The 23,069-nt window shown below is 36.8% G+C and overlaps 1 protein-coding gene and 1 long non-coding RNA gene across 3 annotated transcripts in view; both read right to left on the bottom strand.

Moving 5' to 3' along the window:
* Positions 1–379: 379 nt before the first annotated feature.
* Positions 380–17,668, bottom strand: LOC307152917. Its single transcript, XR_013820089.1, has 3 exons — positions 17,425–17,668; positions 10,680–10,737; positions 380–411 (listed from the first exon to the last, which is right to left on the bottom strand). It is a non-coding gene; the product is annotated as an uncharacterized lncRNA (long non-coding RNA).
* A 3,863-nt stretch (positions 17,669–21,531) lies between these two features.
* mef2ca (myocyte enhancer factor 2ca) overlaps positions 21,532–23,069 on the bottom strand; it is a 44,197-nt gene continuing 42,659 nt past the window's right edge. For both annotated transcript variants that reach the window (XM_079860485.1, XM_079860486.1), the window contains one exon: positions 21,532–22,792. In XM_079860485.1, coding sequence (XP_079716611.1) covers positions 22,426–22,792 — 367 coding nt within the window. In that variant the 3' untranslated portion in view covers positions 21,532–22,425. The remainder of the gene's footprint in view (positions 22,793–23,069) is intronic.

The following is a 23,069-nucleotide window of genomic DNA, read 5'->3' as shown; positions in this document are numbered from 1 at the left end:
TATAATGCAAACTTAAAGCTTTTGATTCATTCAGTTTCATAACATATTATGTGTACTGAAGTATGAAGGCTACATTCATATCATTCATTCATGAAAACTGACATGCTCTTATGATCTGTGATATTTGGGCCATCACACACACACACACACACACACACACACACACACACACACACACACACACCCGAAGAATGGCATAAAGAAGGAAACGAACATATTTTGATCAAATATCAGTTTTTATTTAAAAAAATATTTTTACAGACATATATACATATATAAAATACACATTATATGTAGAATTTTTATTTATATTATATATTTTACCCCTTGTGGTTGAAGCATCTTCATAAGATGATCTGTGAGCTCTGACTGATGTTACTTCCTTTATCATCCTTCATTTATCTGCCAACCCTAGAAAGACCAAAAAAAAAAAAAAAAAAAAAGTGCTATAAATGCAACGTAAACAGTTTCAGAGTCAAAGTATATGCATGCCACCTGATTTTTTGCAATGACATTTTCTTCTACATGCTCCCTGATTTGTGTTTCTTGTTTTCTGCTGTTTGGTCTTTAATTTTGAAGTGTATTTTCTGCTCCTATTTTCCCATTGTTCACATCCATCCCAAAGTTCCTGTTTTAATTTGTTTCTATAGTTACCCTTGTTTGTTGCCATAGTGATTGATTACCCTCACCTGTTCCTCATTAGCCTCTCGTTATCCTGTGTATTTTCTCCCTAGTGTTTCAGTGTCTGATGTTGCCCGTTGTGGATTTAGTGTAAGTGTTGTTGTCAGTTCTGCTTTTCCTGAACTTTTTACCTACGTCTCCCTTTACCTTTTGTTATTTTCTTAATAAACTTTTGTAATTGGATCCCACTCTCTGTCTTCTCTGAAACATCATGTGGTGGCTCTAGTTAAAGACTGTATGATGTTCAAATCCAGCTCCATATAATTGATGAACACACTGTGATTAACTCAGGAGGAGGAAACTGATTTCCTGATGTACTGCTATCCACTTCCACAGAAGACAAATATGAGCTTGACAGATCAGCAGAAACTCATTTTCTAGTACTATCCCTTGACGTTTGCCTTATTTTAAAATGATTTCTCTGCTGAAAAATTGTGTCCATTTGGCCTTTGGCTATGGTGAACTTGCCATGTTCAGCCATTACATTAGACGTGGGAATGAGATGCGGAAATATTCATCTCTGAGTGAAATTAGACCTTCATTGATCATGACGAGGGAAAGCGATCACTTTTAATTCTCACTTTCATTATGGTCAGGATATATATATCAAAATACTTAATGTTGCATGCTTTTTCATTTCAACGCACCCTGTGTTGTGTCAGAAGAATGAAATGCCTCTGGATTGGAGAAATACATTGCTTAGCTGAAGCCAACGTGAGAAGCTTTTACAGGTACAAATGCTATTTTAAGGGTTATGAATCTGAGTGTGTGTGCTGCTCACAGAAGGAGTCAGTCTTGTTAACACATCGTGATTTCACACCTAACAACCGCAATCCTTTCACTGAGCGAGGTGTGTGTGTGTGTCTACTTGGTGCAGTTGAGTCACAAATATCTCAAACATTATGAATATAAAGTGCTAATGGTCTCTTGCTTATTCTCAGATCATCACATACTTGTCTGATGCCTAACTGTACAAAGAAAAAGTGCCGTTTATGTAATCTTTTTAGAGATAAATCTTCTACAATATTCAATTCTATCTAACTGAACTAAGGCCCAATCCTGGCTTTAATCTAAACCCTGTCTGTGAAACCAGGCCTTAGTGTTTTTAGTTCGTTTCACTGGTTCTTTTATTCTCGTATTGTTTTAAAATGAATAGCCTTTGTGATTTATGTATTTAACTGATCGTAGTTCACAATGAGTGTTTTACTTTCTTTCGTTTGTCTTTGTTTGCATCTGTACACCACCCTTACACAACCTTGACATTGTAAGACTAATTTAATGTATCAATTATTCTTATGCTAATTAGGGTACAGTTTCCCAAGGTTAGCATCACAGATGGCAACAAAACCTCACATGCATCTCATCCCCTTTTACTCTCTGTCAGACTGTCTCACAAAGCCTGGAAGAACTGAGCAACAATATTTGCATACTTTTGTCCACTCTAATCCAGCATAACGCATACAACACTGGTGTAGTGTAACACCACCACCCCTCCTCCGACGACACACACACACACACACACACACCTTTCATTGTGCTTTGCTAGCTTATGTCATTTTCTCAAGTCTGAATGTATACATGCAGTCAAAACAGAGCCAGCTTGAGAAAGTGATGTCATAATTAATGTTTATCTCACGACTCATGCCCAACAGAAAGTGTATATATATATATATTTCATTACATTATATATTTTATATATAAACAAGTTGTAATATTTAATCGCTTCTAACGTCTTCCTGTGAAATGAGAGGTTTGTAATATTATATACATGAAAAAATAATATATGTAAAAATAATAGGTATTTAGGTAATGTTACATTATTTTATCGACATTATAAGATTATCTAAATAATTACGAAGTGCATGCATTTTATAATGAATTTTATTTTAGTACTTTTTGTAATTCATAATTTTTACATTTATATTTTATTCACAGTTATTTTGAATAACTTAATCAGTTAATCATTCAAAAGAAGGGAAAAATAGTGATTATTCAAAAACACACATTACGAATCACTTAGTTTTAAAATCAGTGTTTTTAGGTTATGAAAACAAAGACTAAACATACTGATTTTAAAATTAAGTGATTCATCAGTGCACATTATTCAAGATTTCATAATTTTTCATCAAACTTAAATATTTGTTCTGCCTCTGACAGCTTTCCTGCTGATTTAACCAAGGCGGACAAAATCAAATGAACCAATACAGTTTTCCTCAATCGCTTTGGCCAGGGCTGTACGTTAACTTTTTTTGCACATAGCACTGGTTCTACAGAGGTTGAAAGTTTTGTAGCACATGCGCATTGCACGCGTGATGCATTTATTCATCGCACAGACAGATATTTTCATAGCACGTGCAACATTACATGTCGCTCTGTACAGCCCTGGCTCTGGCATATGTTTCGCAACATTCTCTAAACTGTTCTCTGGCTTAATGCTCTTGTGTATCACACTGAGATTTTTAGAAACAGACTTCAACAGTAGGTAAACATTTACTAGGAAAAGTCAATACTGTAGTATACACAAAAAGAAAATGAACATTTGTATTTATACAGTACATTTATTTGTGTAGAAATGTGTAACATGTAAACTGAAAATTCACAGTTGCTCATATCTTCCTAGTGCTCTTCCTCAACAAGCAACTGTGGATTATCAGTTTATGTAGCCCATTTCTAAAAAAAATAAATGTGCTACTGATGTAGAGACTGATGTTTAAGGTTATGACGTTCCTCCATGTTCAAAAATAGTGATTGTGCTGATGGGCAAACTCCTTATGCCTCCAAACTTGATTGGTTGATCGATAAGATTGTGATTCCTATTTCATTACAATAGTAAGCCATTTGCCAGTTTAGCTAATATTACAAACATTGCATGTCAGATATTTATAAAATATACATGCATGTCTGACCGATTTTGATAACTGGATCATTTCAAGTTGTGAAAAGCTTGACAATTTCACTGAGAATCAACCCATCCGTTTTGATCAACAAACCATATGCATTTAGTTATTATGCAAATTGTAGATGACTTAATACCATTTCTTTTGCACACATGTGCCAAAACGCACTTAAATCAATAAGAAATTCAAATCTGATGTGAACAAGAAGCTAATTGTTCAGTGATCTGAACTTATTGTTAATTCGAGAATTGAGAAAAACTGTAATCTCACAAGAACTTTTCACAGTCCAATCAAATACGACAGCTTTGAAATTAATGTCTTTGGTTTGATGACACTTACTGGGCCTTATGTAGTCATTTACAATGTATTATGCAGGATTTGGTGAGACCTCTATAACCTTCAGCTAGGCTTGTGTGAACTCATTAGGGAACATTATCTGAGACCAACGAACCTTAAAATATCTCCAAAAAACCAGCTAATCACAAACCAGAGCATCGAGTTCCCTTTCTCTGAGCACTGTCCTGGTTTAATGGCTCGGGGTTTGGCGGACACTAGTTCCTTTTTCCCATTTCACACACTAGTCGAATTTTATCCCCACAAGAACGATGAGTTTTCGACCTAATGTGCTTTCTGAGATAACAGAGATACCACCAGCTGAAGCAATGGAACGAAAGTACGTCCATTTTCTCACACACAAAATAGTAGATAAATGGTTCACAGTGCTCAGAAATTTCCCAGATTCTAAAACGAACAAAAGACCCCCATTTTCAGCACATACATACTCATTAAGCACACATATAGAGGCCATGTCACAACTTAAGGAGAGATTTTATGCCTACCATGTCTTACTATTATGTAAAATTAGGTAGGGGAGAGAACTAGAAGATGAAAGGGTTTGGGGGGGGGGGGGGGGGGGGGGGGAAATTATCCTTGCACCAAACTCGCCCGTTGTCTAATTATAGTAACATGCTTTCTTCATGAAACAGTGTTACATGAACCCCCCCTCTCTCCTCTCTCTCTCTCTCTCTCTCTCTCTCTCTCTCTCTCTCTGTCGAGAGGTTAGAATGGGATCTACTGTAAATGTGCAGCTGGCACCCGGATTTGTCCATCCAAAAGGATGAATCCATAATTCAGAATGTCCATAAATCAGGTGGTGAAACACACACACACACACACACACACACACACACACACACACACACACACACACACACACACACACACACACACACACACACACACATAGGAATCACTATTAAAAAACCTCATGTGCAAGTAAAAAACAAATTAAGAGAATGAAATAATAGGATTCTGTCACATGCTTTGGATGGTGAATATACCTATAGTCGAATTTATGCTATCTGGGACGTTTCCACACAATTTAAGCACTAACGGTTTTGTTAGTCATCATTCTGTAGCCCTTCAATGGACCTTCATTATATGAAAAAATATGAAGTGTCTCGAGTTATGAAAAATGTGCTCTCAAAATGCTGCAAGTAATAAGAGTAAAAAACAGTAAAAATTGTTTTGACAGTTATGTTGGAAACACTGCTATCATACGCACACGAAAACTATATGGAGAAATCACATCTTTACCTTGATTTCACTGACCATGATTTCCCCCCTGTACTTTTACAGCTTTTCTTTTGCACCACCTTTATTAAACTATCATGTTAAATAAATAGAAATTTAAAAACCATGTTCGAAGTCGAAGCCGCTATATGTAGATCCCGACACAACATTCTATGTTAATGCAAATTTATGTAACGTTACCTGTAACACTCCTCTAGTGGTTGAACCATACAACTACAAGTTACTTGTGGAGGAAAATTGTTTTGGTAATTACTGTATGTGTGCGACATTAAAATCCTCCACCTTCCACACCACCGTACCATACATGCGCTACAACCAGATCTTTTTTCTTTATTTACATAACAATATGGACATGACGTAAATGACGAACGGACGAATATGCAAATTCCCGGCAAATCCGCCCGACGTCTCTAAATGAATATTATAGGCTTACCACTATGAATCGGGGGAAGCAAAAAACACGTTTTGAAAGAAAGATTTTTAGTGTACTCTCTATTTAAGGACATTTGTTGGCTTTTAACAAAACAAAAACAAAACAAAAACAGAGAAGCTTTAACAGTTTAAGGCCTACTTGGCAGTTTATTGAGGTTTTTATTATTAATAGGTTACATTTGAAGATTGATTAATAGAATGGCTTTTGATTTTTTGGTTATTTTTAAAAGTTTAAAGAGCCTCACATGATGTATTGATTTTATGGACATATTTTCAACACCAACAAATTGAAAATGGGATATATTTAGTTAAGACGGTCTGTATTTTATTAATATTAGTTATAGATGGCCATAACTTCCTTTCTCTAATTGATTTTCATGTCATCCTCTCCTGTTGTGAACTTCCACCCCACCCCCCCTCTCGAACGAGAGCCTTCCGTGAGATTTTTGACGTGAAGATGTCATGACAAGCTTGGCCTTTCTCTCTTTCCTGCGGCTTGTGCGGCCCATGGCCAAAAGGTTTTGTGGCGAAGGGACTGTGAGAGGCCTGTTCCTGTCCCCCTCCACTCGGCTTTACCCCTCTGGTTCCCATCCGCTTCCGAAGCTCTTAACAGCCCGAGCCGAGAGCTCGTAACCCCCAGCACACCCTAATGAGAGACCCGGGGACAATGCTGGCATTGTTTGGTACCTCAGCCCAAGAACAATGGATGTTTACCCAAGCAGTTGTCCGACCCAAACTCTACCGTTGATTACTGTTGGGTCTCCTGATTAACTCTGCTCCTCGCCCCAGCACAATGGATCCTTTGACTGGGCCACCGTAAGCCCCCTCCAATTTGTCCTCCCCTCCTTCACTTTTTCTCTCCATCGCCACTCTTAACACAGAACTCCATCATGGGACCCGAGAGAGAGCAGCGTCTCTCATAGGGCTGAAATATCGCTGCTTAATCGCCACTCACTTCAACAGAGAGACGTTAACAGAAGTCTGGAAAAAAGACCCGTAGGGACTCCAACTTCAGTATTGTAAAAAGTATCCCAAAAAATGATTTAAGCATTAAAATTGCGACTAAAATAATTTGTGCTTCAAAACGTTGGTTTGAAACATCCTCTGTACATATTTTATTTGTCGAGTGTAAAAGGTTTTCTGAAATGCTTTTAAGTAATCTAATATAAGTTTAGCAGAGTGTTTAAAAGCTGAAAATGGATTTTCCTGTCACATTTGGATTTGTGTGTGTTTGCACGTTGTCATATTACTTTTTTTTGTCAACTTTTACACATATACATACCAACACAATGATAAATATGCATTGGTATGCTCAAATGTCATCAATATTCTTGCTAATATGAGTAAAAGGAAGTACAGTATCCATCGATTTAACAAAAGTGTGACTACGTCCTCATGCATTAAATATAGTTTATAATTCACAATGTTCAGGCTCTTTCACCGCTCGTTTAACCTCGTAGAACTGCCATTTGCCAATGCAAAAGATATGTTACACTGCTATATAAATCATTCAAAAGAATACAATTCAAAAGTTTGGGGTCTGTAAGATTTTTTAATGTTATTGGGAAAAAAAGGCTTTTATGCACACCTAGGCTATATATATATATAACCTAGGTGTGCATAAAAGCCTTTTTTTCCCAATAACATTATATATATGATATATATATATATATGATCAAAAATACAGTAAAAATATTGTGCAAAATATTACAATTTAAAATAAGTATTATCTATCAAATATATTTTAAAATGTAATTTATTCCTGATGCAAAGCTGAATTTTCAGCATCATTACCCCAGTCTTCAGTGTCACATGATCCTTCAGAAATCATTTGAATATGCTGATCATAAATGACAGAAAGCTAAAAAAAAAAAAAAAAAAATTCAAATAGAAATCTTTTGTAACATTATAAATGTCTTTACTGTCACTTTTGATCATTTTAATGTGTCCTTAAGTTTCAATTTCTTTTCTTTTTTCTACTGACCCAACTTTTGAACTGTAGAGTGTGTATCCCACAGCATACATTATAGCAATGGAAATAAATGTATTATTCAAATCCAAGGGCTGCATGTACCAGAACATACACAAAATGGTTTCCGTTCACTAACACTGGCACATATAATTCATGCAGCCATGTTTTATTAACACATTTCAGATTAAATCCCTGGGTAAAAAGGGTTTAAAGCTATCCTGGTATTATAGAGCATGTAAATCTAAGTCCAGTTTCACACACTGGAATAGAAGCCCATTTTAACACAGACGGAAAGAAAACATGGGCTAAAAACTCAATGCATCTTCTAAAATGCAGTCAATAAAGATTTTTTTGCATCCCAGCTTTACCCTTTCAGTTTAATTTCTAATGCATATCGCTCTATATCCGAATAATATCAGTTTATTAATTTATTCAAAATGACACTAAAATTCATGAATGCGTCAATTGATTAACAAACAACACCCATTACATGAATTGAAATAGCATGCAGCTCTGCAGTGTGTGTGTTTCTGTGGTCATGCATGGCCGTCAGCACTGCGACATGCACACACACACACACACACACACACACACACTGAACGTCTGCAGTCGGCCCATCTGCCCAGCAGAGATGCTCAGCATCCAGGCTCCGATATTCAGATGAGGCCCGCGCAGATTAATAAATCATTAAGACCGCGCTGTCTATAACGGCCCCATTCACACGCTCTCCGGACACTGTGTGTCTGCTGCGAGCCCGGCATTAGACATGCAAGAATGTTAATGTCGACACGCATTATAAGAAGCTTGTGAGGCGTCTGTCTGCACGCTGGGCCTTCGCACATCTCACCATATTGTGTCTGAGAGGGAAGCCTCTCTCGTCTGAAGAAAGAAGACCCACTTTGTGTTTGTACATCTATAAATGTTTACATGTGGAAAGCATTTTGTGCTTTTTTTTATCCCTACTACTAAAAGTCAAACATAAATCTGATCTGAGAATGTAATATTTATTTTAAAAATGTGACTTATATAAATACGCTCTTATAAATGTTCTTTACTGGTATCATCGGACCTTTAACATTCATAGAACCTTTCCAACACACAAAAGGTTCTTAAAATGTTCTTCACACCAAGAAGAAAAAAAAAATCATTCTTTCAAGAACTGTTCAATGAAAAAATCTTTGGGGAACCAAAAATTGTTCTTCTATGGCATCACTGTAAAAACTCCTTTTGGAAACTTTATTTTTAAGAGTGTATAAATATACACATATATACATTTTCTTGTACAGCGTCTAAGCATGCATTATTTTTTTTTAAAAATAGCAATAATTAACATTGCTTTTTTATGTATATTTACATAAAAACATTAGCGCACAGGAAAAGACACCTGTTTTTCGTTTTTTGTTCTCTTTTCTGCTCCATTCAAAGCATTTTGTCTCCTGCTTAACCCAGCACTTTAAGCACACAGTGAGGGGGATGATTGCATCACAAAGGAAAGCACCAAGTCCCTACCCCTATTTTGGCTTTGAAATTTGCATGCATTTGCATGATTTTATTATGCACATGCCTTTTGTTCCCTGGGTGGGAACCATGAAAAAAAAAAAAAAAAAGGAGAGAGACGGAGCCCGTGCAAATCCACCTCGCACACAAAACTACACATTTACGTTTGGACAACATGAAGATTTTGATGAAAGCTGAGCTGTTCATATTTGCACAGCGGTGCTTGTTTAGCAACAATCAACAAATTAACTGCAGAAAAAAATATGAATATATTTAATATGGAACTGTTTTGTTGTTACTTATTGATATTTGCATGCTGTTTTATTCTATTATTAGCCTTATTTCTGTGCAGACACGCACACAAAACGCTTTCAGCTTCACGCAGACTCGCCGTTTCATAATTACAATCGAAATATCACATCATTAGCGTCTGCTATCACAGAGAACTTCAATAGGAGTCTAATGTAACGGTCCAATACGACCGACCTGATTTGAAGAAATAGGTCAGGGGTTTAATGTTGCCTTCGGCCTGCTTTTTTAAACCACCCTGATTCAGACACACACACACACACACACACACACACACACACACACACACACACACACACACACACACCGTGATTGAGTCTTCTGGCTCGATAAACATCTTCTGACTAAAATACTCAGCTAACAAAAATATAGTCTAAATACTTTATTTCCGAATTTTTCAAAACGTCCAGTTTTTAAAATGTTTTTTTACGAATGTTAAAGGGATAGTTCACTCAAAAAATTACAATTCTGTCATGATTTACTTAACCTGTATGAATTTCTTTCTTCTGCTGAACAAAAAAGAAGATATTTTGAAGAATGTCAGAAACCAAACAGTTGATGCTGTTTTCCATAGTAATTTTTCCCCATACAATGGAAGTCAGTGGGGTCCAAAATATTATATTCTTCAAAATATCTTCTTTCGTGTTCAGCAGAAGAAAGAAATTCATACAGGTTTGGAACAACTTGAGGGTGAGTAAATGATGACAGAATTTTCATTTTTGGGTGAACTATCCCTTTAAGGGAACATTCTATTTTTATAATTTCGCCAACATTATGGGAACGTTACTTTTGAATGTTCTCTGAATGTTCTGAAACAAGTAGTAACATTTAAGTCCAAACTAAAATAAAGTTTCAGAAACAAAAATATAAAGAATGTGTTTGTGTTAACATTTCGAGAACATCATTGAAGAACAGATAACTTTGAACAAACATTCAATTAACGATACTGGAAGAAGGTTTGTTCATAACTTTGCCAGAACGTTCCCTGTTAACTGGGTAATTCTTGCATAATGCAACAAAGTTATTATTATTATCAAAAACAATATTTACATCCAGTAAGGTTGTGTCTTTAACCATGCTTTCAACCAATATAATTGTTTTCGCCTGTCTTTCTCTTAAAGCTAGTCCGTCTTGGTCATTTGCATGCATATCTTTGTTCTTTGGATTTGTGTGCAATGGGAAAACAAATCTCAAACGTGCTACAAGCATGTTTTGCAAACCCGCACATGCGCATGTGTCTCTGAAGGGTCCGCAGAGGATGTTCACATCCCTTCTTCTGGCCTCTGGCTCTCACTCACCTCATGTTGCATCAGCCTCACACTTCCTCCTGCAGGCGACTCCGAGCTCCAGCTGCCTCTAACACACACAGAGAAACACAGATTTCACGTTACATAAAGACACATCATTGTGTCTAAGCTTTACTATATAAGGCGGAATGTCTCACAGATAACGGAGATCATTTTTATCCAAAGCAACCAACATTTATTCAAAATACACATATTAATTTACGCATTCCCTGGGAACCGAACCCAAAACCTTCACTTTGTTAGTGCCACGTTCTACTGTTTGAGCTACATTTACAGGGGTTTTTCGCACCATTTTTGGTTCCCCAAAGAGTCTCTCAGTGATTAAAAGAACCATTTTGGTCACTAGACTTTGAGCATGTGAAACGACAACGCTCGTGATATTATGTCACACTCTGCGGCATCTGTTTTTATAAACATAAATTCAACATATAACACATAATAATGACTCAAAAAAGTCAAAAATACACACTCTATTCCACTTTACTGCATTCTTTCGTTATGTGCGTTCATCCAGCCGAGAGGTCATGCTGTGACATGCTGATCTTCTATTGCTCACACGTCTTCATGTGATATGAATTCGCAGGTCAGAGTTCACTAAACTTTAGAATGGGGCGAAATTCAAAACTTTCAAAAATTCAAAACTGCATTTCCGCTTTCCAGCATTCACATATTGGAAGTCAATAAAATGGAAAGTGTAGTGTGACCATCCGAGCATTTAAAAAAAAAAAAATCTACATTTGCCAGACATTTCTAGCCAAATGCATTCCCTGGGAATCGAACCCATAACCTCCACTTTGTTAGTGCCACATTCTATTGTTTGAGATATATTTACACCATACACTCTTAAAAATAAAGTTTTTTTTTTTCCTTTTGTGCAATGGAAAGGTTCCATGGATTTTAAAGGTTCTTCATGGAACCATCAATGCCAATACAGAACCTTTATAAGAGTAAAGCAGAAAACTTTTTATTTTATGCATTAACTTTTAATGGACAGTATTTGGTTGTAGTCGAAAAGAAAGGATAAAGGCCACTAGCAAAATGCGTTCACGCAATCCACAAGTGTACGAGTATCAGCGGCACGTATGTTGCATGAATATCTTAAATGTGAATGAATAATTAACAGCGTTCCTCATGCATGCTATCTATTCTTCTTCTGCTTATATTGCATGCATGCCACTAATATGACTCTCTAAAAGTGATCAAAATTCCTCTCTTTGGTATATTTGTACAATGAAACATTGAGCATGTTTGAAATGTGTGCACGGAGAATTAATTATTATTTTTATGCACTTAAAATGCATTTAGCTTGAAATACAAAGCTAAAGAAGTCATATTTGTTATCACTGCACGTCTTCATCCATATGGTCTTAAGTAGTTTATACATGCAACGCCGAATCAAAACACAAGATGCCAAGCGTTGATTCTCCTGAGGATCTCCATGCGGTGTGATTACCACCAATCATACGCTGGAGCTCAGGGTGCTAAACCAATGAAAATGGTGCTAATTAGAAAATTGGTATTCATGGTAACGGGCAGCTATTGTGATGTGACATATGCAAAGCGCGTGACGTGTGTGTGTGTGCCAGCAGACATTTTGGGATTGCCCTCTCAGTCTCCACTGCCAAAGTCATAAGATGGTGGCAAACAGGAGGCATCGATTCCACGGTGGACAATGACGTTTGGAGATGCCCATGAACCGCTGACGGTTAATCACAAGGGTTGCATATCATATATTTTCTCCGATTTCATTCAACATCATGTAAATCAGTGCTTTCCAAAGCAGAAGCAATTATATTTGATTCCCTATTGATTCTTGGTTTTGTCAGAATCCAGAAATATTGTCTTTTTTTTTAAAGAACAGTCAAAAGCTAGCAACAATTCACTAGTCGATTCTGTTTTATTTTGTCTTGCTATCAATGCATGCATGCGGCTCCTCATGCCTCTCCATCAAAGCCTCACAGCAAATTAGCATCCGCGTTATATTAATGAGCCGGCTCAGCATTTATGAAGTACAAAGTCATTTGCAGCTGTTGTCGAAAAAGATTAGGGGATGGAAACACAATTACAGGATACCGGTATTGGAAATCTAGTTCTAGTATATTTGTGTAGCCCATTCATTTATTCCACATAATCAGCTTGTTTTAGCCTGATCACCTATGCAGCTTATGATTATTAATAACTGATATGGTTCAGTATTAATATCCTTTAGTCTTGATGACAGATTATATTCTTATTATAAATTGCTCTCGGAAGATCTAAGATAGAAATATCAGTGTAATGAACACCGGTTTTCTGTGACTAAAGCATGGCAACACTATTGGTGATTCTCATTACAGTTATTGCAGCTATAGACACACTGGCGCCTCATCATCTCCATGGAAACTCCAATCAGCTCAAGAGCTCATCACACATGACAGATCTGCCAAAAGTGGGCGGAAACATCATAACTGCAGGTTGATTAGCAGATTTTTTTTTCTCTCTCTCTCTCACTACTAAATCAATTTTTCTGTGTTTATTTTACATTATTTCATTTGGATATTATATAACAAATGTCATTTTATATCCTCCCCACCCCAAAATTATATAAATAATAATAATGACCTAAAATATGGGATCAATTTAATTTACTTTCAAAATGCAATATCTCTTTAAAATTGTATATTTTGTTCAGGCTAATGTTTTTACTATGAGTAAGAGGGTGTAAAATACATTTGAATAATTGTAATATTTTATATCTTCTTTCTGAGCTCCAGCGTTCAGTCTGACCCCTGACCTGTCTGACCTTTCATGCCCTCTGTCTCTAAGTTTCAGAGTTCAAGGTTCAGCACGTGCTTTTGGGTCAAATTCAAGTTCATTCCCACCATCAAAACTGATTCCATATGCCAAAATACACAATACAGTAACATATTTGACATAAAACACTTGCACCTGTAAACAGCAAGGGCTGTATGTTATAGCAGAGAGAAGGGTGACACTGGCACATAATGAATTTGTCTAATAAAATAACGTTTTTAATTAATATTGTTGCCTTAGTAATTTTATTATGCAGTAAACAAATACTAAAAAACTAGCACAAATATTTAAAAATAACTTTTTTAATAAAATCCAAACAAATGTGATAGGTTGCACAGGAAATTATGTAAATGCTACTTTAGTAATTGTACTAAAAAAGATTGTTTAAAAAAAATGTTGTATTGCTTTGTTAAATAAAGTCATTCATACTTTTTAATTTTAAAAATAGCATATTTTTGTCTTATTTGAGTTAACTATATATATATATACACGTTTTTGATTACATTTTAGATCAAAATTACTAACAATTTTTACAGTATACATACGCCAATAAAGGTAATAAATGATATTAAATTTAAAGATATTGAATTAATATAAAAATGCAGGGTTTGTATAAGGTTAAGGTTAGGTTTTGAATTCAGAAAATATATTTCGCTCATAAAAACAAAAGAAGTCAATCTAAAGTGAAGAAAAACATGGTAACAAGCCAGCTGCTTAATGTGTGTGTGTGTGTGTGTGTGTGTGTGTGTGTGTGTGTGTGTGTGTGTGTGTGTGTGTGTCTGACTCTAAATCAGTTGTCAGCTCTCGGGGCCTCTATGTCGGCCTAGTCGTGGATAGTTTACGAGTTGATTGGTGTGTGTATGTCTAAGTACAGCATCCCGTTCCACATTCCCGTCACACACAGGCTCTCCAGCATCCTCCATTCACTCCACTCCGCTGTTCCACCCTCCACAGAGATGCAGATGAGCAGGGTGCACTTGGACCCCCTCCCCTCACAGGGCTGTCTGTCATATTCTGCCCCAGACAAGACATTGCCCACTTGCCCTCGAGCGTGGGAATGGGGGTCCACGGGCGTTCACATCATCTCCCCCACGTGCGCTCGACCGCATCAATTAAGGATGAGTTTCTATGCCAATCCATCCCCATTCCTTCCTCCATCCCATTATGTCCCAATTATTTCATTTGAGGAGCTTGAATAAGTCCAGAGTCAACGATACTGGGACGCACGTGGGTTCCATTGAGCTGACAACCACAACAAACTTACGCCTTTGTCTTGCTTGTCTCCTATGTGCTTTGCATTCATCCATAAATCCAAAAGCTTTATAAATATTCCTATATGATGTGCATGATCAACAAATCACCCTGAATGGTCTGCACGAGCAAAAACACACCGAACGCCTATATTTCTTCATTGCACACAGCTAAAGTAACGGATATGTATTTCACGCTCCTCCACGCTGAGATGCTGATAGAAGCGGTCCTTACTTTCGGTTATCTAGCTTTATGACGACCAGCACACTCATACAGCTAGATAACCAAAGATAACAACACGCCTCCAACATATGATGCGCCGCACCACAACAAGTGCAAAAAGCCCATTTGCCCCAGTTACTAGTCACCAGATGCGAGTGATTAGTTTCATGCAAAAAAAAAAAAAAAAAAAAGAAAACCCGAGAAAGTTCCTCGCAGCCTGCCTGCTGTCTTTCCAAATGAGGTCGATCCAATCCAACTTGGCTCCCGCGCGTAATTGTAGAACTTCTTAATTCTTGACTCGAACGATGAAGATAAATCTACAGGACGCGAGCCTGCTACGTCCATCCATAGCAGCGAGGATGCTTTTATTCCAAGCGGAGCTCGGCTCGGCTGGATTTACAGTGCGGTACGCATGAAATCCTGCGTATCCATGCAAGAGAATAAACGGGCACGCAGCAAAAAACGCAAGGCATAAAGGCAGCATCGGGGCACAGAGCGAGAGCTGTAGAGTAAAACACATGCGTACTTGGGTTTGGGCTGCAAATATCACTCTCGTAACATGCGTAAAATGCGCGCAGGTTTGATCCGGAGGCATTTTCGCTCCTCTTGCTCAGGGTAACATCGTGACGTGCTTATGGCACACGGATGACGTGCTCACGGATGACAGGACTGACGCACTCATCTCTAGAGCCCAAAATGCGCACAAACCTCGTGAGGTCAGAGGTCTCGAGGTCACGGCGAATTTAAATGTCCAGTTGGAGACGCACGCGGCGACGCGCACCGGTTTGCACCATTTCTGAAGTGTGCAATTATGAATATACACCACAGTCAGAAATTAACCAGGGCTTAGGGCTGCCTAATTCCTCAGCTTTTCTAACATTTGATCCATTTCTAGGACGTTCTAATATATTATTTTATTAATAAATAAATATTTGCATGCATAAAAGTAAAAATGCCAATGAAAATCACCCTGGTCTTAATTTCTGGTACTGTTGTAGACCCTCATCCTTTCCGTTTTGCAAGATGTCAGTGGTTTAGGTTTAGTTGCAAGAGTGAAACTCAGTTTGCCTCAGAAACTGCTCGCGCGACTTTTCTTTTTTTTAAGGCATGCACTGCAATTATGAATTATAATTAATAATTGTGAGTGGAATAAGTGTCTTTTACATTTTAGATCTGCTTTAGATCCGTAAACAGGCCTGTAAACAGATCAACATGATACAAATATTAACATGAACTTTTCAACGAAATGTGCGCTCTTCAATTCGTTTCTATGAATTGAGACTATGATCCCATATAATATATAGGCTAACATTAAATAACCCTAAAATATTATCACTGGAAGGATGCACAAAATTATCTAACCGTTATTCCACCACTAACTGAAACGATGCATGTAAATATTTCGAGATACATTATAACCGGTACATATTTATTTAGTCATTTTAGCGCGAGCACAACTGACATACAAACACACATATGTTTTGCTTTTTTCAAGCACAAATGCATTTGTAAAGATTACCTCAAACATGTAAATGAGAGAAAATAAAGCAGCTGAATGAAGAACATGACAGCATCTATTCTCTCTCAGTAGAACAAAGGTTTGCTTGATTTTAAAGGCTTCAAAATTACTCAGATCAGTCAGAGGGTATATTCTTAAAACTAATGAAATATTTAGCAAATATAATTCTAAAGCAAAATGACATTTTATCTGATCTTTAACAGTAGCTCTTAATTTAACCACCCTGAAGCAATTAACCACTTCGAGTGTCCAGCGTGACGTCACACTGTGAGGACAATTAACACTTATTTATCTGCTCAACAGACAGTGACGTGCAGGTCAAAGTGTGTGTGAAGACTTTACAACACTTTACAATATGGGTACTAACTAATTTAGTTAACATGAACTGAGGATGAACAATACTACAGCATTTATTAATCTTAGTACATGTTCATTTCAACATTTACTAATACATTATTAAAATCAAAAGTTGCATTTGTTAACATTAGTTGTGAACTAACATGAACAAACAATGAACAGCTGGATTTTTATTAACTGACATTAACAAAGATTAATAAATACTAACAAATGTATTGCTCATAACTCGTTAGTTCGTGTTAGTTTTACATTAATGTTAACATATGATACCTAATTGCGCATATATATATATATATATATATATATATATATATATATATATATATATATATATATATTACGCATATATTTCATAAGCAAATCGTTTCTAAACAATATTTCATTACATTAGAAAATAATCGAACATTTAGCATTTTTCAATTTATCAACAATTTTGCTTTTTCTTACAAGGACAATTAAGAAAACACTGGCCACACATTTAAAAATAGGCCTATTGCTTTTTCCTTTTATGAATAATGCAATAATTCCACACAATAGCTATTAAAGCTACAGATTTCACGTGGCCTGTTTTAAAGCATAAAGTAGGCTACTTACATTCTCCTTGAACTCCCCATGGCACCAAAAAAAAAAAAAAAAAAAAAAAAAAAAAAAAGCGGTCATCTGGATGTGAAATGCGGATAAACGAACATCCTCGATTAGAAATCACATCCTCGAAATCCTTCTACGAGCAGTTTGCTAGAGAAGCACGAGGCGCCGTCGTCTGACACGATCTTATTCCATCCTCAGGATGAGAAGGTGTGAGGGAAGAGCAGAACTTCATCACATGGCTTCCTGCGCGCGAGAGCGAATGGAAAGTGCAGCGCGAGCCCTGCAACTTTGGGTGGGCTCGAGAGGGGTGGGGGGGGGGGGCAATTTATGACCCACCCCTTCTACCTCTGCATTATACGTGCGATGAAATTTAGATTTTATTCAATTGCCCAAATTTCCTCAGATTTCGCTGTGTGGCTTTATGCTGCACGAGGTAGAAAATGTCTAAGTGACGTGACCAGGTGTGACTTACCTGAATCCTCATGGGTGGGAAGGGGTTTCCAACATGTCTTCATCCTCAAATGTTGTCTTTAACGCGTGTACCCATTGATATTTTCTACATTTTGGATAATTTCCCTTTCTTTAAGAGTGCCTTCTTCTTCTCATTTTTATTCTTTTTTTTATTCTATTATTATCAGTCTTTAATATCTGTATTATTTTGACAGTCATTTTATGCAGGACTGGAGGGGGTCACGTTCAATGACGTCGTCTTGTTTGTTACGCGCAGCCATATTTGGATACACCGAGGAAATTAGTGATGCTCAATATGCAAATCAAGCCATAATGACTACACCACAGAGGCGAAACAATGTCTCGTGCTAAAATAAAATGGTGGGATCTTGATCTACGAGTTTATTTCTTAAGCAAGCAGATATTCTGGATGTTAATGTCGTTGGAGGAAGGAAATGGGAGCACGTGAGAAATTATCGCCTGTAATAATAATCAGCTGCTCGATGTCTTTGTGTTTGTCACGCAGAACTGCACTTGCTCAACAGAAGCTCTTATTCTTTGAGAATTTCAAAGCACCTCAAAGTTGTTGTTTTTTCTTTCTTTCTTTCTTCATCAGGTGAGTTTTTTGAATTAGCTGTTTAATATATAGGCTACAATATTAAACATTCAGATTTTTTTTTTTTTTTATTCATGTCAATTCAAATGAAAGAGAATTTTTGTCTGGATTGTATAGGCTAGTTTATTTTTTAAGAGAACAGCCGAGTTTTGTGCATATTCGATGCTGACGGTTCATTGCAACCAAATCATTTGTTTGTAATCATTAAGACTAAAGGAATCAAATGGTTTAAACGCACGAGGTAACTAACTAACATAAATCCCAAACTTACATTTTCTTTGAAAAGCTATCGCGTCGAATGGCCATGATTCCAGCAGCAGCTCCAGGTCAGATGTGTGTTTCAGTCTGATGTCTTGAGTTCATGCTGGTTCTTATGTTCACTTCTCATTCGCGTGTCTCAGTTTGTTCACGGGAAGACGAGAGAAAATCGCAAACATCTTGTATGAAGCCTATATTTTCCTAAAACAAACAAACCCTGCAAAATGGGCATTATTGATCAAAACTTGTTTTTATTGTCTCAAAGGAAATACTGCTTTTAAGAATGCATTTAAAATAAAATATACAAAGGATATAAATATGTAGCCTAAACCATATCTATCTAAAAAAGATTGGTAGATTGGTAGGTTGGATCCTTTTTTTTTTTTTACGTTCATGGAGATAAAAGGGAAGGAAATAGCAGAACAACACTCTCACACACACACACACACACTCACTCACATACGCAGCCTACACACACTCACAATGGCTTTGTTCATATTAAAACCAGCAATTACAGAGCAAATGTCCTCTTTAAAACGTAGACTGTGATTATATCTTCTATTTCCAGTGATAAATATATTTGTAGTCATTTATACTCGAAGAAATCACAATGGAATAATTGTGGATGTGAAATCTCAGTGTGCTTATTAGCTTTTATTTATTTAAGATATAGTAGCCTATATTTTTATATGTATTTATTACTAGTTCTTGCATTTCACAGTATGTTATTATACATTATCCCAGACTTGAGCTTGTATGTTTCGACAGTGTTGTCCATGAACGTGTGTGTTATTGCACTACAGCGCCACCTGGCGACAGTCAAACAGCAGCTTAACATCAGGGGAGTTCAGAAACATTTTTTCCATCTATATGATCGGTCCTATACAATGATGCAGTTCTTTCATTTAGCACAGTTATCAGACAGATAAAAGCTTAATTTTCACCATAAATTAAAGAGCAGTTGAATAATATTTTAAGCTTCAGTTCTTTAGACATTAATAAACTGAAGATTTTGCACCAGCTGAAAAACAAATTATCTATCTATCTATCTATCTATCTATCTATCTATCTATCTATCTATCTATCTATCTATCTATCTATCTATCTATCTATCTATCTATCTATCTATCTATCTATCTATCTATCTATCTATCTATCTATCATCTATCTATCTATCTATCTATCTATCTGTCTGTCTATCGATCTAATGCTTTTTAACGCTTTAAATCTAATTTATGGTTTTGTACTTTATACGTATCTGATATTCTCAAAATAAAGATTATAGAAGCAATTAGCCTACTGACTGTAAATTTACGTATGGTCAGAAATATGTTTTACTGCGTGTTTAAGGAATTATAGTTTGGTTTGTTGTTTTTGATGACAGTTGTAATGGAATAAATAATAATCTTTAAAGGCACGAACGTGTTTGCGCTTAATTAATACTAATAGCCTTATTAAAAAATATCCTCGTCCTGTCGATATGGTTTTCAATATTTCAGCTCACACGTACAGTGTGTGTGATAACTAATTCCGTCGACTTTAATTTCACGGAAGGTTTGTCTGGGTGTATTCTCCTCTGAGATGTCGATATATTTCTAAACGCGACTGCAATTTGTAACATAAGGAAAGAGTAGGATTCAGCAGCTATTATAATTCAAACAAACGCGATATTTTACTGCTTTAAATGCAACAAACATCTCTTCATTTGACAAGTCTCAACTATTTAGAATCAAACATTCCTGCAAGAATTCTAATGGATTTAATCAGAAATTCTGCCCTGCTCTTTTCATATTTTCTGCTCTTATGATGAATTGCTTATCACGACACATTAAATCATTAAAGGTGTTGGATGTCATTTCCAGCCTTACGACTATAAAGATGATTATCAGTCCAGTCTAGTAAAACGTGAGCATACTAGACAGACAATGACCTTGCAAAATGATTTTAAAGTATACATATTTTGCTATAAATAAAGGCATGAATTGCTCCATCAAACAATCCCTAAAAGACAAACAAGGAGAATCACATGCAGCTTACCAGAACCTTACACTAATTTCATAAGTGTTTTCTGTAAATATTTCATAAGCGGTTTACTGTAGACTTATGTTTTAAATATGAAGCTGAAGTTCTCAGTTTAGGCTGTGAAATGAGAATGAACTCACAGTGGTCTGAGGAATCATATTTGAGCCATGATGGTTTAAATCACGATGTCTTTTAGTTTTGGCACTGGAACTCCAGAAAATTTCATGATTTATCAAAAAAAAAAAAATTTTGTCAAATCAACTTCAGATAGCACAATATTTTGAGTTTCTGTTGATCAAACCAATCTCCTTCATTGTATTAACTCAATTTTTTTATTTCAATGAACTAAATTAAGGCAACCATGTGACTTACCTTTTTAAGTTAAACCAACTATTTTTCACAGTGTACTCTGTAAAAAAACATTTGATTAATAAATTATGACAACATATGCATATCCAACATATGCAACCTAAACATATATATTTTTTTAAAGTTATACAAGATTAAACACATTTTTTAGTTAACTTAAATATTCAAGTTGATTGTACTTAATTTAAGGCAGCAACTTTTTTACAGTGAGAAATGTGTCTGTAAAATATTGTGTTTTGATGAGTTTTTAAGAATTTTAAATATACAGCCTACCAAAAAAAGACAAATTCTGGTCTAGTTTTGCATCATGAAGAAACATTTGATTCATACTGATCAAAATCCATGCAATAACCTGATGAATTAAAGAAACGAGCAAGCAAAAAAAAAAAAAAAAAAAGTGAAATTGTTTATATGGCTTTATTTTTGGAGCTCACACAGCTTTACCTCTCTGTTCAACATCGGCAAAGCTTGAAATCACATTCTGACTCATGTGGTCAACAGGTAGCAACAAATGCTCTGCATTTTTATGAAAATATAAGCAAAATGTATTGTACATCTCTTCCACCGGGGACAGGCAATACATGGCCCAGAGAACTTTAACGTTGTTAACACGGCTCTGAAATATCAACAACATTTACAAGAGAATTTGTGAATTTGGAACACTTCCCGATCCCGTTTAGAATTGTAAAAATGGCGTCCATTCCTCAGCCCTGGGCCCGTGTAGTCTTAAAATGGTGCGTGATGGCTTTCTCTATCGCTCCGTTAATCGCGAATAAACCTGCAAATCCTGGCAGGTCCGTTTACCCAAAAGCCTCATCGTTCTCTATTTACATAAATACGTTGAACCTGCAACACAACAACGTCTGTGATAACATACATTTGCAAGTTAGTGCGCATTGACGTGAGCGTAAAGGCCCCGAATATTACTTGTACAAGCCCTGAGACACGTCAATGCCTCCTTTAATAGTTTAATTATGCATAATATATTACTGAAACTAAAAAGTAGCTTTACCAAACAAGAGTACCAGACTTCTCTTTTTAATCCTGTATGCTTGTATACATACATACACACGTATGTAAAATTACATGTATATATTTTTTTTTTTTGTCGTTTTCCCCACACGTGGCACAAGCGATGCATGTCCCTTGCCCCCAACCCCAAATCACAAACACGCCCTCCCTCCCCTGTTTATCTTATATATATATCAATTTTAATACTTGATGTAGCACTCACACTCCGCAGAAACAAATATAATAATACTAAAGTGAAATCTCCAGACTGAGAAGCGGGATCACGAGGCCCAGCCCTCGGACAGACGCATGCGCTTGACGGAGGGGCTCTGCCGCTCGTCCTGAGAGGGTCTCAGCAGTCCCATGGGCGAGTGGAAGTCGGAGCGGTGTTCCTCGCGGTCGCTGCCGTCGTACGAGCTGCCGCAGCTGCTCAGGCTGTCCACCGGGGAGCGTCCCGAGTCCTGCCGCAGGTGACCCTGCTGGGACGCCTGCTGGGCCAGGGGAGGGGGCAGGGGCTGAGCGTAGCCCCCCGGGGTGCCTCCCGCGCGGTCCCGGGGAGGAGACACGGGTTCCGACTTGATGTGCAGGCTCTGATTGGACGGCAGCGAGAGGGTGGAGCTCTGACATAACTGTGTGCTGCCGCAGTTCCTGTGGGGAGAGAGAGGCCGAGGAAAAACGTGACGACTCGCTGATGTTACAGTGCTGGGAAATAGATATAGTCACGATACAGGTTGGGACCGTATGAGGATATAAGTGGTGAAAATTATGAATTGACCACAATTTTTGAGAGATTAATGCAGATTATCACTTTTCTAAGACTGATGTTTTAATGCATCCTCGGCACTTTTAAAATTGTAGAGTCCAAAAATCTGAGAAAGCTAGTTACATTTTTATGACACTATATTATCATCAAAACAATTCAAGT

Source organism: Squalius cephalus (assembly GCF_949319135.1).
Source record: "Squalius cephalus genome assembly, chromosome: 24".
NCBI classification, from domain to species: domain Eukaryota; kingdom Metazoa; phylum Chordata; class Actinopteri; order Cypriniformes; family Leuciscidae; genus Squalius; species Squalius cephalus.
Note: the sequence above shows the minus strand (reverse complement) of the source record. Positions and strands in the feature narration are given on the sequence as shown.